The sequence below is a fragment of the Oenanthe melanoleuca genome, chromosome 1A (assembly GCF_029582105.1).
Source record: "Oenanthe melanoleuca isolate GR-GAL-2019-014 chromosome 1A, OMel1.0, whole genome shotgun sequence".
Taxonomy (NCBI): Eukaryota; Metazoa; Chordata; class Aves; order Passeriformes; family Muscicapidae; genus Oenanthe; species Oenanthe melanoleuca.
The window spans coordinates 23,695,669-23,709,992 of NC_079334.1; the positions used below are offsets into that span (position 1 = coordinate 23,695,669).

At 52.6% G+C, this 14,324-nt stretch overlaps 1 protein-coding gene across 1 annotated transcript; it reads right to left on the reverse strand.

Annotated features, from left to right (window-relative positions):
* Positions 1–250: 250 nt before the first annotated feature.
* Positions 251–13,716, reverse strand: PMM1 (phosphomannomutase 1). Its single transcript, XM_056482543.1, has 8 exons — positions 11,171–13,716; positions 10,958–11,075; positions 10,044–10,120; positions 9,813–9,904; positions 7,607–7,706; positions 6,738–6,813; positions 3,921–4,036; positions 251–3,142 (listed from the first exon to the last, which is right to left on the reverse strand). Exons 1-8 carry the CDS (start codon positions 11,432–11,434, stop codon positions 3,020–3,022), a joined length of 966 nt encoding a protein of 321 aa, XP_056338518.1. The 5' UTR covers positions 11,435–13,716; the 3' UTR covers positions 251–3,019.
* Between the last annotated feature and the right edge of the window lie 608 nt (positions 13,717–14,324).

Genomic DNA, 14,324 nt, shown 5'->3' on the forward strand with positions numbered 1-14,324 from the left:
CAGGTAAAGGACCTGGAGGACCCAGGAATTTATCCAGACATCAGAATGGACTCACCCACAGTATGTCCCTGAGGGGGCTGGAGATGCTCCATACTTTGGGATTGGGACAGGAAGCTGCTGCTCACCCTGAGGGGTGACCAGGAGTGGGGCTGGTCCCCCGTTGCTGTGGGGACTTTGAAGTGTGCCTTGCCTGTTGTCTGGCTGCCCTTCACCCCACACAGCCCAGCACAAAGCACACACTGCCTCAAACTGCTGCGTGTTGTGGCTTTAATAGGATTGATTTTAATTTCTTTAATATACATATCTATGTCTTTAAATATATTTCTCATTTAACAGTTGTCATCAGCCAGACAGAAGCTGCCCATCTCACACTGATATGGATCCACACAGCAAGACAGTCCTGAGCGTGGGGAATGCCACATCTGCTCACTCACATCCATGGTGAGAATCCCCCACTTATGCTGTGGGCACCCACCATGAGAGAAGCATCACGGCAAAGGGGTCTCAGGGACAGCCATGAAATGCCTTTCCCTTCAAAGGTGCAAGTCACCTCAGCCCCCAAGGCCACCACAGTGCCCCACACTGTCAGGGCCAGACCCTGCTCTTCACTCATCACTAGCTCACTAGAGGTCCTTCTAGATATGAACAGACTTACAGGAAAAATAAACTCCCCAAGACTCACACATAACCTGATCCACAGTGAAACAGGGAGGAAGGAATCACAAAACACATTTCCTCCATGAAGGCTGCAGTGGAGGGCCAAAACCCGTGACTGGTGAAAAGGGTCTCCTGCATACAAGCTTCTCCAACAGGTCCTCTTCTCCCACACAAAAATCTTCCCTGGGTAGAAAGAGGAATTCATGGAATTGTTGGGGATTTCTGGATGCTGGGCAGATTGTTGTGCTCATGCAGATGTGCTACATCAGAGATCTGATGTGTTGTAGTTAGGAGGTGGTCAGCTGGAGGAGACAGCACCCACCAGCACTGGTCATGCAGTATCCCTGCTCCTGTGGCCAGGCAGCAGTGCCAAGGCCACCAGGGACTCTGCCCATGGCAATGTGGGAGCCCTGCCCTGGGTCTAAAAGCACCAGTGTTTCTCGCCTGAGGAGGATGGTGGTGCCTTGTGTAGGTAGCCAGCTGAGAAACTTCTCCCTGCAGTCCAGCTGCCAGTGGAAAATGGAGAGCCATGATGAGGGAACTAGAAACAGAAAAAAGAGGGGAGAGAAAACAGGACCAAGAGACGGGACAGTGCCATACCAGCAGGGATGGGGTGAGAAAGGCTCCTGGGGAATAATGCGGGACAGTTTGCAGAAACCTCCAGCATTCTCCAGGTCCACAAACACCCGATCTGTGTACCCTGGGGAGCTATGAGCAGGTTATCTCCCCAGAGGGGACCCCTGAACTCCTTTTGAGCACCAAGTTGTGACAAGTGTCACCACTGTGGCCACACACCACAATGAAAGTGCCGGGAATAAAAGGACAATGTGATGGAGAAGGAGCAATGTAGGTTTGCAACCCACAAAGATCCAGGGAGAAGAACAGGACATATGACAATTGCACTGGACATCCTGTCTCCCTAAAGGTGAGCCTGTAAACTGAGTGTGTGGGATAACATGGGGGTGAAGAGCAAGCTTGGAGGGCACTGCTGTGCAGGTACCTCCAGCAGCTCTATGAACCAGGTATGGCTGCTGAAAATGTCTCTGGCAGCAGGATGGAAAGCTGAGCACTGTGGAGGGAAGGGGAATTGGTCTGTTAGGAATGCCCTGGGTAAGATTTCATAAGGACACATCTCTCTTATAAAAAGAGACTATGAGAGCTGGGCCTGTTTAGTCTAGAGAAGATTCAGAGACAATCTCATTAATGCATATAAATATTGCAGAGGCAGATGCCAAGAGGATGGTGCCAGATTCTCTTTGGTGGTGCCCACTGACAGGATGATGAGCAATGGCCATGAGCTAAAACACATGAGGCTCCACTTCAACACAAAGAACTTCTTATGTTGAGAGTGGCAGAGCACTGGAACAGGCTGCCCAGGGAGACTGGGGAGTCTCCCTTTCTGGAGACATTCAAAACCCACCTGGACACATTCCTGTTACCTGCTCAGAGTGACCATGCCTTGGCAGGAGGGTTGGACTAGATGATTTCCAGAGGTCCTTTACAGCCCTAACAATTCTGTGAGTGGGAAGACCACTGGAAAGCTTTCTACCCCAAACTGTTCCATAGCATGAAGTGCCAGGATCCTCCAGCTGTGCCAGGCAAAGTCTGACTTGAAAATAGAGAGTAATATAGAAAATAAACCCTAGGTACTTTTTGTAAGCTAAAGAGAAGAAGTGGTTTCTTCATGGACCCAAACAAAGCTCAGAGCAGCAGCCTAGTCATATTAAAGCTGTCGTTCCCAGGTCATCTGCAGGGACGGACTGGCACACTGTGGCAATGAGGGGAAGGACATGGTGACCTCTCCATTACAAACCACAATAGTTCAACAAGCTGGGATCTCAGCTGCTCCTTCCTACCACAGGCTTGAAGCAAACAGCCTTCCTGGCCTCCTGCAAAGGAGCAGCTCTGATGAATACCTTGAGCCTCAGCAGCTCCAGCCTCTCTGGCCAAGGTGCAAGGGGGAGAAAGGTGAGCCACGTGTTCCCTCATGCACAAGTATGAAGGGAAACCAAGTGGAAAAGGAGAGGAGAGAGAGTGCAGGACAGACACACACTCACTCTTTGGCCCTTTCAAATGCTTTCCAACCACAAAAGCATCTGCATCACTGCCCACCACAGCTAAGCTGTCAAGAGAAGTTTCTCTGGAGGGAGGAGGGTCTGGTGCCATGACCCCACACACTGGGAGTGCTGAGGGGCTGCTCAGCCAAGGCCCCTCCTGCCACCCACCCACACTCACTGTGACATCCTGACCAGCTCTGTCAAGTGTTTTTTTTTGTCTACCCTGAGCAGATTCCTCAAATGAAGGTGCTTTTCCTGGTGGGGGAAGAGGGTGGGACTGGGGTAGGGCTGCAGGGACTGGGCAGTCAGCACTCGTTTGCTCTTTCTGGAAAGAAGATTTCGCGGCATCGCTGGACCGTGTCCTGGGGGGACTGGACACTGTGTCCTACAGTGCGGGGATCGTCATAGATTTCATAATCGTTCCCTCCCTGCAGGGGAATAGAAAACAGGGACAGCGTTAGCAGGGTCTTGCCAGAACAACCTCATCCATGAATCTACATTTTGCTCTGTCCCCTGGGGAGCTGGGCTGGGAGCCAGTGGCTAGGCAGGCAGGGACTGGGTGGGCAGGGGCAGGCAGGGCTTTGCAGGCCCACGGGGGCAGAAGAGGCTGGGCTTGGAGCTCTGCTCCCTCCCTCTAGCCTTCCTCTTCAATGCCAGGGGAGGAGCACAGAAGAGATGGGGAAGGTCACAGACCAGCAAAGCTTGTCCAGGAACCTGGGTTAACCCCATCCTGCCTGTGGAGGGGCTAGCAGAAGGAGGGATCGGCACATTTGGGGAGCAGAGGCTGCCAGCATCTGGGAAGAGCTGGAGTGGATGACCAAGCTGATCTACAGCAGTAAGGAAGTATCATCCTCCACGGCTCTAAAGGGAAGGTGAAGCTGTTCCTGCTGTTGAGGAGTCCTCTCTAAGTGCTGAGGGCTTGTGTACTGGGTCATGCAGGTCACAGCAGTGGCTGTTGCCCTCCTGAGGGGGCTGGGGCAAGGAAAGCAATGCTGAGGTGAACCTGCTTCCCAGCACAGTGAATCCAAGGTGATTTCCCCACAAGCCAGCAGAGGCATCACGAGAGCATCACAAACCCACAGCACAGGGCAGCATCTTCCCCCCTCACACCATTAAAGGTGTGTGTTGGCACCAATGGGACCATGAGACCCATGATGGAGCAGCAGAAGAAAGCAGCCATGTGTGGGGTGAGTGGGACATACTCACAGGGGTTGTCTCGTTCCCAAAGAAGTGGATGGTGTCGAACCTCTCGTCGTCGAGCACATTGAGGCAGTAACGCTTGTCCCAGCCTTCTGGGAAGACGTCAAAGCTTATCATGCCACCTGCCAGAAGAAGGGAGGCATAAGGCAACGATGCTGGGAGCTGCAGGGTGTCCCCTCACCCTGGGATGGGCAGGGGCTGGATGTCTGGGGGAGCCCCCACCCCAAACATCAGCCCCAAACACCAGCTCTGCCTTGGTGTTCCTCTTGGCACATGGCTAGGATAGTGGCAGAGGCTGTTCCTATGACAACAGGCTACAGTGACATCAGCAGGGCTGGGGTGGCATTAACACAGCTTCCCTGCAGTCAAGCCAGAACCAGTGGGCTCTTCCCAAGAGAGGCATCTTTTGGGGGGAGATTTTGGGTTACACCTTGCAGATAGCACCAGCACGTTCTGTGTCCCAGCACAGGACAATGACTGTGGAGACTGGCACAAAACTCTCTCCTAGGCTCCTGCTAGACATCGCTGGCCCTTGTAAAACCGTTCTGATGCTCCTTAACTGTGCAGGGACTGGGGTCTCCTGCATGTTGTCTCTGCACACTGATCCAGGACCTTGCCATGGAGGCACACGAACCCGTTGGCATCATCAGGGCACAACCCTGACCTGTCACTTCTTGACACAAGAGTCTAGTGAGGGTTGCCAAGTCTAGGGAGAGGCACCAATTCACAAGTGATCGACATCAGTGGCAAGGGAGCTTTCCCAGAGAACGCTCACAGTTAACAAACTTCCCAGCCCTTGCTCTTAGACCAGGCTGAGTTTACCCCAGCATTTCACTGCCTTTTAGGGGTGCTTGGAGGCAGCACCTTCCCCATCCTCTCAAGTTGCCCCACTGTGTCCACAGGCTACAGAGACCCTTGTCCCAGCACCACGACAGGAGACATGGTCATCCAAAAATAAAGCCTGCAACTTAGGGCACATGTATGTTTAGGTCTCACTCAGAGCCAGAGGTACAGGGATTTGAGCTGGTATGTGTGACCTCCTGCCAGTCAGCTTGTATTCTCCAGGCAATCTACTGGAGTATCCACCAGCAATCCTGGAGTTTCACACTCTCATTCTTAAATGATAATCCTACCTCTGAGGAAGAGGGTGAGTAGAGAGATAATCACATGGTCAGTTCCTGTCAGTGCTGAATGAGAGGCACTGACACCCCAGGTTGCTCAAACGTGCAAATCCTGATGCCATGCATCTCCCCTTCCTGGCTGTTTGGAGTATCCCCATAGGTTTGGGGATCCTGAACCAAGCCTCTTTGGAGCCTGAGAAGGTAGGGATGGAGCCTATATGTCAACCTTGGAGCAGAGAAACTGGACAGGGCACTGTGATAAGGATGGAAGCAAGTGCCCGATGACTCAGGGGTGGGGATGGCCCCAGGCTTGTAACAGGATCCAGCATCAGAGCAGGAGCTAAGCTTGGTGACATGCTCTTGTTTTGCATCCAAAGCCATCTACCTGTAAAAACCACTGCCTTTCACTGCATTCTAGCCCTCTAAACAGAGCTTGGCAGCAGGAAGGGGCTCCTGATGCCAGCTGGAACAGGTAAGAAATCAAAGGGAGAAGAGGTGGTGTGAATCAGCCAGCACTGGCACTCCTCCAGATAGAGCAGGGCCCTGGGGGGCAGCAGGGAGACCTCCCACCACCTCTGGCCTTGCATCCTCCAGAGCCAGGGAGAAGGCACATGGAGCCATCTTGGCAGAAGAGCTACATTTCTGCATGCCCTTTTCTCAGATGCCTTACCTGAGACACCCCATATTTTCTTTGTGGAGGAGCAGGGGGCCCACAGCTCCCCTTCATGTTTTTATACAACAGGCCTGGGCTCTTCCTGGCAGCTTCCCAAAGCCCAAGGAGAAAGGCCCATTGTCCAGCTCTCACACCCTGTGCCTGAAGGCACACAGCAGAGTGGACCTTGTCTTTCTCTGCTGTGACAAACGGTGTGCGCCAGTGCTGTGGGCAGCACAGGGTGCCCTGGCAGGGTGCTCAAGGCAAGCAAAGGCTCTCAGAGAAAAGCTCTTGGAGGATCAGAGGGCCTGGGGTGTCACCCACTGCCTCTTTCTTACCTCCCCTTTCCCTTTGGCTGGGTTGCCACATGGAACCTTATCTCACACCCCTGCAGAGGATCCTCTTCCAAGATCATCCCCACAACCTACACACCCTTATCTTCCTCCCTGTCCTGGCCAGACACCCAGGATTGCTCAAGCCTCTCCTTCAGCTCCACATCTTTGTAAGCTGGCTGTCAGAACCATCCCAAGAAGTGGCCCTACAAAAGCCCATGGCAGGGAGCTGCAATCTCCTTACCCCTTGTCAGCTTCCCCTCAGGAAGAAAGATGTTTCCTTGGCAGCTAACTAACAAAAACACTCCAGAGCCAAGACAGGCATTAGGCTCCTGTCCCACTCCTAGAGAAGAGTGCATGTGCCTGGGGCTCTGCTGGCTGCCCTGCTGCTGATGCTTGAGCCAGAACAGGAGGCATTGGGCAGCAGTGGTCTCCACTGACTGAGATTAAGGCAGGGATAATGTCAGGGGATGGAAACCTGTCTGTCTGGCTGATTCCCAGGGAGGGAAGTCTGCAGCACAGCTGACTCTCTGCACGGATGCAGACGTCATGGATGCAAACGTGACTCCCCTGTGGCAGCTCTCCAGGACTAAAAGCTCCTTCTGCTCATCCCAGGGTTTCCAGACACTCAGAGTGAACAGTTGGGGTTCCCGCTCCCCTTCACAGAATTTTATGGGAAACATGACAAAGGCAAAGCCAAGGAAGCCCTCCTGCTCACCTCGAGAGAAACGCAGGCCTTTGCCAGCAAATTCCCTCTGCAAGGCTGCCACAAACTTCTCCCGTATCCGCTCTTTCTGTGAGGATAAGGAGGACAGGGAGGAAAAGAGGGTTTGAATAATTAGCTGTTGACAGTCTCCCAGAATCCACCGTCTGCTGGGTAACTCTGCTCCTTCCCCAGTTGCACTGGGCCCCAGTGCCATTCCACTGAGCCAGCTTCCATCAGTCCTGCCCAGCGTCCAAGCAGGCCACCGACTCACTCCACTGGGAGGAGCAGATCCCAGATCTTCCTTGGCAATGAAATGCAACTGCTTCAGTTTCCCACAGCCCAGTTCATAACCCAAAGCCTCCAGTTTTGCATAAAAAGTCTTACAAAGACCAGCTGATCCCTCAACCCCAAGAAAGTTTCCCCAGGCAGAAAGTGGTATGAGCATGGGCCAAATCCTTTAGAGAACTGCCCAGCAGATCTGCCATGGCTTTCTCAGTTTGGAAAGCCCATTAGTTCCAGCTCTGTTGCGGCTGGGGAAGTGGGAGAGAGAAGACAGCTGCTGGGCTCATCTTTGGGTACTATAAATGAGGAAAAACATTGTTAAAAAATTGCCTCATTCCCTGGGGCTCTCCCACAGTACAGGGAATCCTGCTGGCCACCCCCTTGCATTGGTGGTCCCCAATGAAATCAAGTTTCTTCCATTCATCTGTGTCTTCCCTTGGGTTTCCTGGCTCCCAGTCCTGTCTCCCCCTTGTTGCATATGCACAGCTGGAAGCTGCACCTCCCTTCTCCTTGGGGAGGGAGGGAGCATGTAAGACCTGACATCTGTGGTTGTGTAAAACCAGCCAAGGGCAGGGTGAGCCCAGGTCTGGCCCCTGTACCTTGTCCAGCTCGGAGAACTCGATTCGCTCCTCGGGGGTGCAGCTCCGGCCGATGGGGGAGATGTTCAGCATTCCATTGCGGAACTCAATGAAGGTCCCTCTGTGGGCGGGCAGAGGCACAAATTACTGGGTTCAGGGAGAGAAAAACAACCTTTCCAGGAGAATGGCTGCTTAGTGAGGCTCTGTAAGAACATGCAGGAGGAGAGAAGCCATGCCCACTCCTGAGTGCTTCACAACAGGCACAGAGCAGGCATCAACAGCTGCTTAAATTCCCAAGGAGCTCAATTTTTTATAAAAAGACTGTGAGAGAAGAGAAATAAACAGTCTGTGCCCTGGGCATAGGCTGGAAGCAATGAGCTTAGGGAAGATGACAGGTAACATTTTCTAATGTGATAACTGCAAGGACAGCTATGGCCTGGCCTGGACCAGCTGCCTGCTGAGGCTGTGGCACCTCTGGCCCATGAGGCTCAAGAAATGCTGTGTGGGCTGGGTGAAGCTGCAAGTACCTTGGGGCAGTGGGATGGCCAGATGGTCAGTGTCACTCACTGTTGAGCAATCAGGGCCTCCTCAAGGGACACAAATCAGGGTCTTCGTATCTCCCTTTTGACCCCTGCACCTTTGACTGCAGCTCTTATCTAAGCCTGCACAGACAGGACCCAGTTCCTGCTTGCCACCCTCACCTTGTGTTGGGGTCACTTCTCAGCTGCTTCCTCGGTGGGGTGGTTGAAAGCACTGAGCTGGCAAAAAACTGCTCCCTTCTTTTCTCTCTGGTAAAAACCCAGCTACTTCTGTTTGCCTATCGAGGGGTCAGACAGCTGTACCAGACTGGTGGGGCAGAAACAACAGGGGATGGCAGCCCTGCCAGTGTGAAAACAGACTGAAATTCTTGTGCTGGAGATCCCCTGCCCTGTCCAGCTGAGGACCCCTGAGCTTATTGTCCCTCCCAGCCCTGCCTGCTGTCTCTCTGTGATAAACTGCTTACCATCCTGAGTCTGGAGGAAATGTTCTCCTCCTCCTATCTCCTGAGGAACATCATGGAATGGACACACAGGTAGCCATGCCTGAGGAGGAGCATCTCTGAGGCACCAGGGTTTGGTGGCTCATACCCCAGGCCAGGATTCAGGAGATGTGGGTTAAAGTCCTTGCTTTGCTAGAAATCCCATAAGCCTAAATCCACAGAGCTACTTGGGAGATGAAACTCCATAAAGGCTGTTGGGTAACCAGACAGCAATGAGGCAACCAAACAGCCTTGGGGGTTCTGGGTCCCAGCCCGTGCTTTCGGGGGCCTGTTCTGCCAGCAGTCCTGTTGCAAGGAGCCACCCTAGCCCCTCTCACTGCTCCTTGAACTGCCACATGGTGACTCATATTAAGCAACTAATCTGGATCACAGTTTAGCAACTTCTAACAAATTAATTTCAACCCAACAGCTTGCCTGCTTGGGTTCACTGTACAAACACAGGGGGAGAGCAAGAAAAAAATCATCCATGGCAAGGGGAGGGCAGAGCTGCTGCTCCCAACAGCCCTGGGTGACACACATGTTCTTGAGACTGAAAGAGGCCCTCCCACCCCCACTTCCACCTTCATGCCATTGGTTCTCTCTGTCTGTGCTAACAGAGTGAGCTGATCCAATGGAAGATTGCCCTTCCTTGTCCTGGTAGTGGCCTGGTCTTCCTTCAGCAGAGGTGTACCCACCCAGCTCACCCTCTGGCTGCTGGATCTCAAGGGCAGAGAGGAACACAAGGTAGGGCGCAGAGGAGGGCCAGCCAGTGACACTGGGTTAGAAACAGTGTGAAACTCTGTCCTCTGGGGCTGGACTTCCCATCTTAAGATCCATTGTTTGCCTGGTTGGAAACATATACTACCAGTGATGCCTGATGCCCTGAGCAGTAACAAGCTGGTACCATTGTCCTAAATGAGATACGCACGGTGGCTGCACCCTGCTTCCCAGGGAGGAAAATCCAAGGGCAAGAGAGCAGTCATTATGCTAAAGCACAGTGCAGACTCTTCAGAACAAAGACACTCCTCCATTATTTGCCCAAGGTACTCAGCTCAGGGAGACAGTGATCCTACACAGTGCCTCTGGATGCTAAGATAAAACCTGGAGCAAGATAAGCTCTGTAGGTCAGCTCTGTACAGGAGAGATCTGGAGCTCAGCTCCCCAGAAATCAGTGTCATGACTTCCACTCGCATACGCTTGAGCCATTACCGTTTCTTGGGCAGCTTCAGCAGCGCCATGTAGTTGAGACAGAAGTTGATCAGATCCTGCAGCAGCTCCTCCCCCAAGTGGTCCTGAATGGCCTGCAGAAAGAGAAGGGCAAGTGAGGATGCTTGACTTCCCATGAAGCCCACCTGGAAGGGGTAGCAACTGGGGAGAAGAGGCTGCCCATCTGCCTGGGTAGGGCAGGAGAGCCATGGCTGCAAAGGGAGCTAGACTTACCTGCTTGGAGACCAGCTGCCCATTCTTGTATTGCACTGTGCCATTCTCTGCAAACACGTAGTCAAACTTATCAATGACTGAGAGGGGAGGAAAAACAGAGGAAACATTACTACTGCCTGGGAAAAGTGGCAAAAAGGACTGAGATCAGGACTGAGCTCCTTAGCACTGTGCTTTCTACAGCTCCTGTGCTCTGCAAAGGGCCACTGGCCATCCTATGCTCATTGCTTTCCACCAAGTGGATGAGGAGATTATCTGCTCACGGGTGGGGAGGTGACGCATGCAGGGGAAAACGACCTGACAGAGGTCACGGGCTGAATCATTTGCAGGACAAAGATAAGGGCTCAAAAATGTTAGGCTTCTAACTAATACGTGCTGCTCTGCTCTCTGCTGTGCCTTCCCCGCTGCCAGGCTGCTGGGGTGATGTGCTTACTGGTTATCTAACTCCAGCTCTCCCTGCAGCCCAGACACGCAGCACTGGAGACTCAGCAATCAGCCTCAGCCGGGAATTTCTCGGCCTCCCTCCACTAACCAAGTGGAAGGCAGAGCTTGGAGCTCAGTGGCGCTTGTCATCCATGCCGGAGACGGCGAACACGGTGCAGGAGGCAGGCGCTGCCCCCTTGCCCTCCCACTCCTCACTCTACCCCATGCCCCCACTGGAACGCGACGAGGAACCTGCGGGGACCACAGCATGGAACAGCACGGGGGCAAAAATTGCCTGGGTGGTGTGAAGCTGTCAGAGCTCGTACAAAACTGACGCTGCAGCCGGCGGCATGGATTGGAGCATCCCTGCGTGCCCTCCCCACACGGGGACCGGGAGCCCAGCAGCAGCTCCCGGGCACGGCCAGCCACTGAGGGCAGCCTTGGGGCTGGATTTAGCGCACGGCGACCCAGGAAACCTCGTCCGCCGCGCTCACCTTCGTCCCCTTCCCCCAGCTGCTCGGCTATCTTGGCATAGTCGGAGCCTCCCACCACGCCGATGTGCACCCTCTGCCGCAGCTCCCGCAGGAACGCGTCCACCTCCGGCTCGATTTTCTGCCGGGGAAGCAGCGGGTGAGATCGCAGCCGGCGGGACGAGCTCCGCCCGGCCGGCCGAGCCCCCCGAGCCCCGCGCCCCCGCGCCCCGCTACCTGCCGGGCCGGCGTCAGGGTCCCGTCCACGTCGAAGAGGCAGAGCACCCGGCCCCGCGCCGCCGCCATCCCGCCCGCGCTCTGAGGGCGGGGGCGGGCCCGCGCAGTGATGGCGGCCGCCCGCCCCCCGGGCCGCGCCGCCCTGCCCGGACCCTCGGCCGCTCCCCGCAGGGACGCACGAAGGTGCGGGTCTGAATGGCTTCTCCGCCTCAAACCCTTCCACAGCCTGCAGTTCGGGTGCGTGTGTGGCGCGTCTCTTCGCATGTGCTGTTATTACTGCAGTGCCCCCGGAACTGAGGGGCTCTGGGTCTGGATTCATCTCCCTCGGCTTCTCTGAAGGTTTCCGTGTCCCAGTGAGGGGAACAGCAGCAGCACGCACTCTCTTAGTCAGTGCCTCACCTTGCTTTTCCAATAGATTGCTGTTAATATTTTTACTGGGGAAGCGAAAATACTCTCTGCACAAAGCCAGTAGCTTTTGCTTTAACCCGCCTACCATTTACCCCACAAGTCATTTAGGATTTAATTTGACCATCTGGTCAGACCATATTCACACGGCGCCGTATTACGCTGGCCTGATGCTGACAGTCAGCCCCGTGCTCCTCCTCCTCCTCTCCCCGCCCCTGTCTCTTACAATAATTCCTGAATTATTTTCCAACCTGAATTATTTTCCAAAATCAAAACCAGCCTATGTGGAACATCCAATGCCTTCTGTTCAACAATTAACTTGCATTCTCGTCGCCCAACAGTACTCAGTGTGCTGAGCTAGGCTGGAACTGGGGAGAGATTTATAATTCTTTTAAAGTCTGATTGGTTTTTGCCTCAGTATAATTTGCCCCAGGATATCATGCACATCATATCAACCCCTTTTCCCAGTTCTCCACCAGATTCCTCTCAAAAGGAAGCATTCAGGTGGCTTCACAGATTCTGGATTTTTCTTGTTTGTGGTTTATGATTTTCCTGCTCCCGCTCAGTGGCAGGGGTATGGACAGAAACAATGTTAATAATTTACTTCTGTGCCATTGCCTTGGACAAGGTTTACCAAAATATCCTCAGCTACTTTCTGGGGGAGACATTAGTTGAGTCGTCCAGGACAGCTATTTCCATACTGTTTCTGTGAGTTGCCTCCACAACACAGTGAGTCAGGAAGTCTTGGATGGGTATTACATGTGTTACTCACCCCAGCACAGATATTTCTGCAGAATCCCTGGCCTTCTGGATCAGACCCTGGTTATGGGCTCCCACCTCTGGAAAAGGTGGACTCGTTTTTTTTTTTTTTTCAGATGCCTGGAAGCTCCCAGAATGGTTTCTTAGCATCTAGCTACTCTGTATGCAGTTTGGTGCCAAGGTTTGAGTTGAGTTTAGGGTTATGCTTATTTATAGCACTTGTCGAGGTGTGGTTACACATTTTTCATCAGTTAATGTGTGGATGCTTACTCCAGAATATGAATCCTTCCAAGAGTGTCTACCACGGCATGCTGATGGGTGAGCAGAGATGCCCTCCTGGATTTGGGTGCTTGAATTCCAGAAGCTCAGGAACTCTTCTTCCACACAGCAGAGGCATGAGCCAACATCCAGGACTCTCAAAGGATAGTCTGGGGTCAGACACAGTGACTCCCAGGGTTTCAGGAATGCAAACCTTTATTTTTTATAAACCATGACATGGTACGAGGAGGAGACTTCCCATGACTGGGTGGAAGTGGTGTGGAGTTAGAAAACCTATTGTAGCATCTCTGGGTTCTGCTGTAGTCCAAGCTGCTCCATGGTTGTGTCTCCTGGCTGCTCCTACCTGCAGCTTTCCTGTCTGGGAGAGACCTCCCTCGAGCCTCTTGCACTGGCATTACTTTGGGCACCCCAACAGTGGGAGCTGCTCTCCCAAGGCTCAGGTGCGTCCCTGTGATGCAAGGCAGCAGTGCCACCTCGGGGCACTTTCCAGAATTGGGAGGTTTGCTAAAATTCGGGACAGCGTTCACATTTTCACAGTCCTGCAGTACCATGGGGTTTATGCTACCCAGGAGAACTTCCTGAAACCTGAGCCACCTGCTGTGCTTTCTCAGCTTGTCCTGCAGCTTTAGGGAGTCTCTTCACATCAAAATGCCCCTCCCAGGAGGCACCTTGGAGGACATTTGGTATCAGCTGGTGAGGACCTGTGACAACTTGGTATTCCTGGGAGCATAAACCTGCCTTGTGCTGAAGTGCACAGCTGTCCACAGCTGTGGCTGCTCCCTCAGCTGGGTGAGCTCTGAGAACTGGACCGCCGTGGCTCCTCCAGTTATTTAATACTTCACACTCCAACCACCTGATTTATCCACTTGATTACAGGCAGGAAAGGCCAGGAAATCTTGGAAAGTTTAGAAGGCAAGTGGCTGTGAGCACTGGCTTACACTCTATCTAGAGCTGCCAATTCTCATTTTAGTTTTAAAATTTAATTTTAAAAAAAGTATTAAAAAAATTAAAATAGCTGTTTGCAGGTATTTTATGTGGGGCCAGTACTAGCACTTGGTAGCAAACCAGCACCACATCTGAAGAACACAGCCAAAATAATCACAATTGCACATCTCTGTTAAAATTCCCTTCTGTTACAAGACCTCTTCTGTACTGCACTGATACAGACTGTTACACAAACAGCAAACTGTGTGGTTTATCATTTGGATGCCATCAGTAAGCATGCAGAAAACTGAAGCAAGCAAAATGAATTTCTTTCCCAGAGCCAAATATTTTAGGCAGTGCTACATAATCCTCCTCAATATCCCAGAGGAAGCTCCAGAAGAACCCAGCCATGAAGTCTACTTCTTACTCTACTACTTTTTTCCTTTTTTTTCCCTTTTGAAAGTAGCATCAAGGCAGTCAGGAAAATACTTTTATCCACATTAAAACTCTTGTTGGGCCTCTTCTCCAAGAGCAGTCATTAGACATTTCATCCTTGCAGACTAAAATGACCAAGGACTGAACAAAACCTGTGCTGACAGAACATCTTCATTCACCTCATCCAAGCTATGTCAAGCCTCAGGAATATGGTTTTAAGTACTACAACTACTTACAGAAGAAATAAAATTTCCTAAACTTAAATAAGAGTATTGCCTTTGGCCAGTTCCAGCAAAGAGCAGTTGCCAGCACTACTTCCAGTAGCAGCACCTGGCACAAACTGCTTGGACAA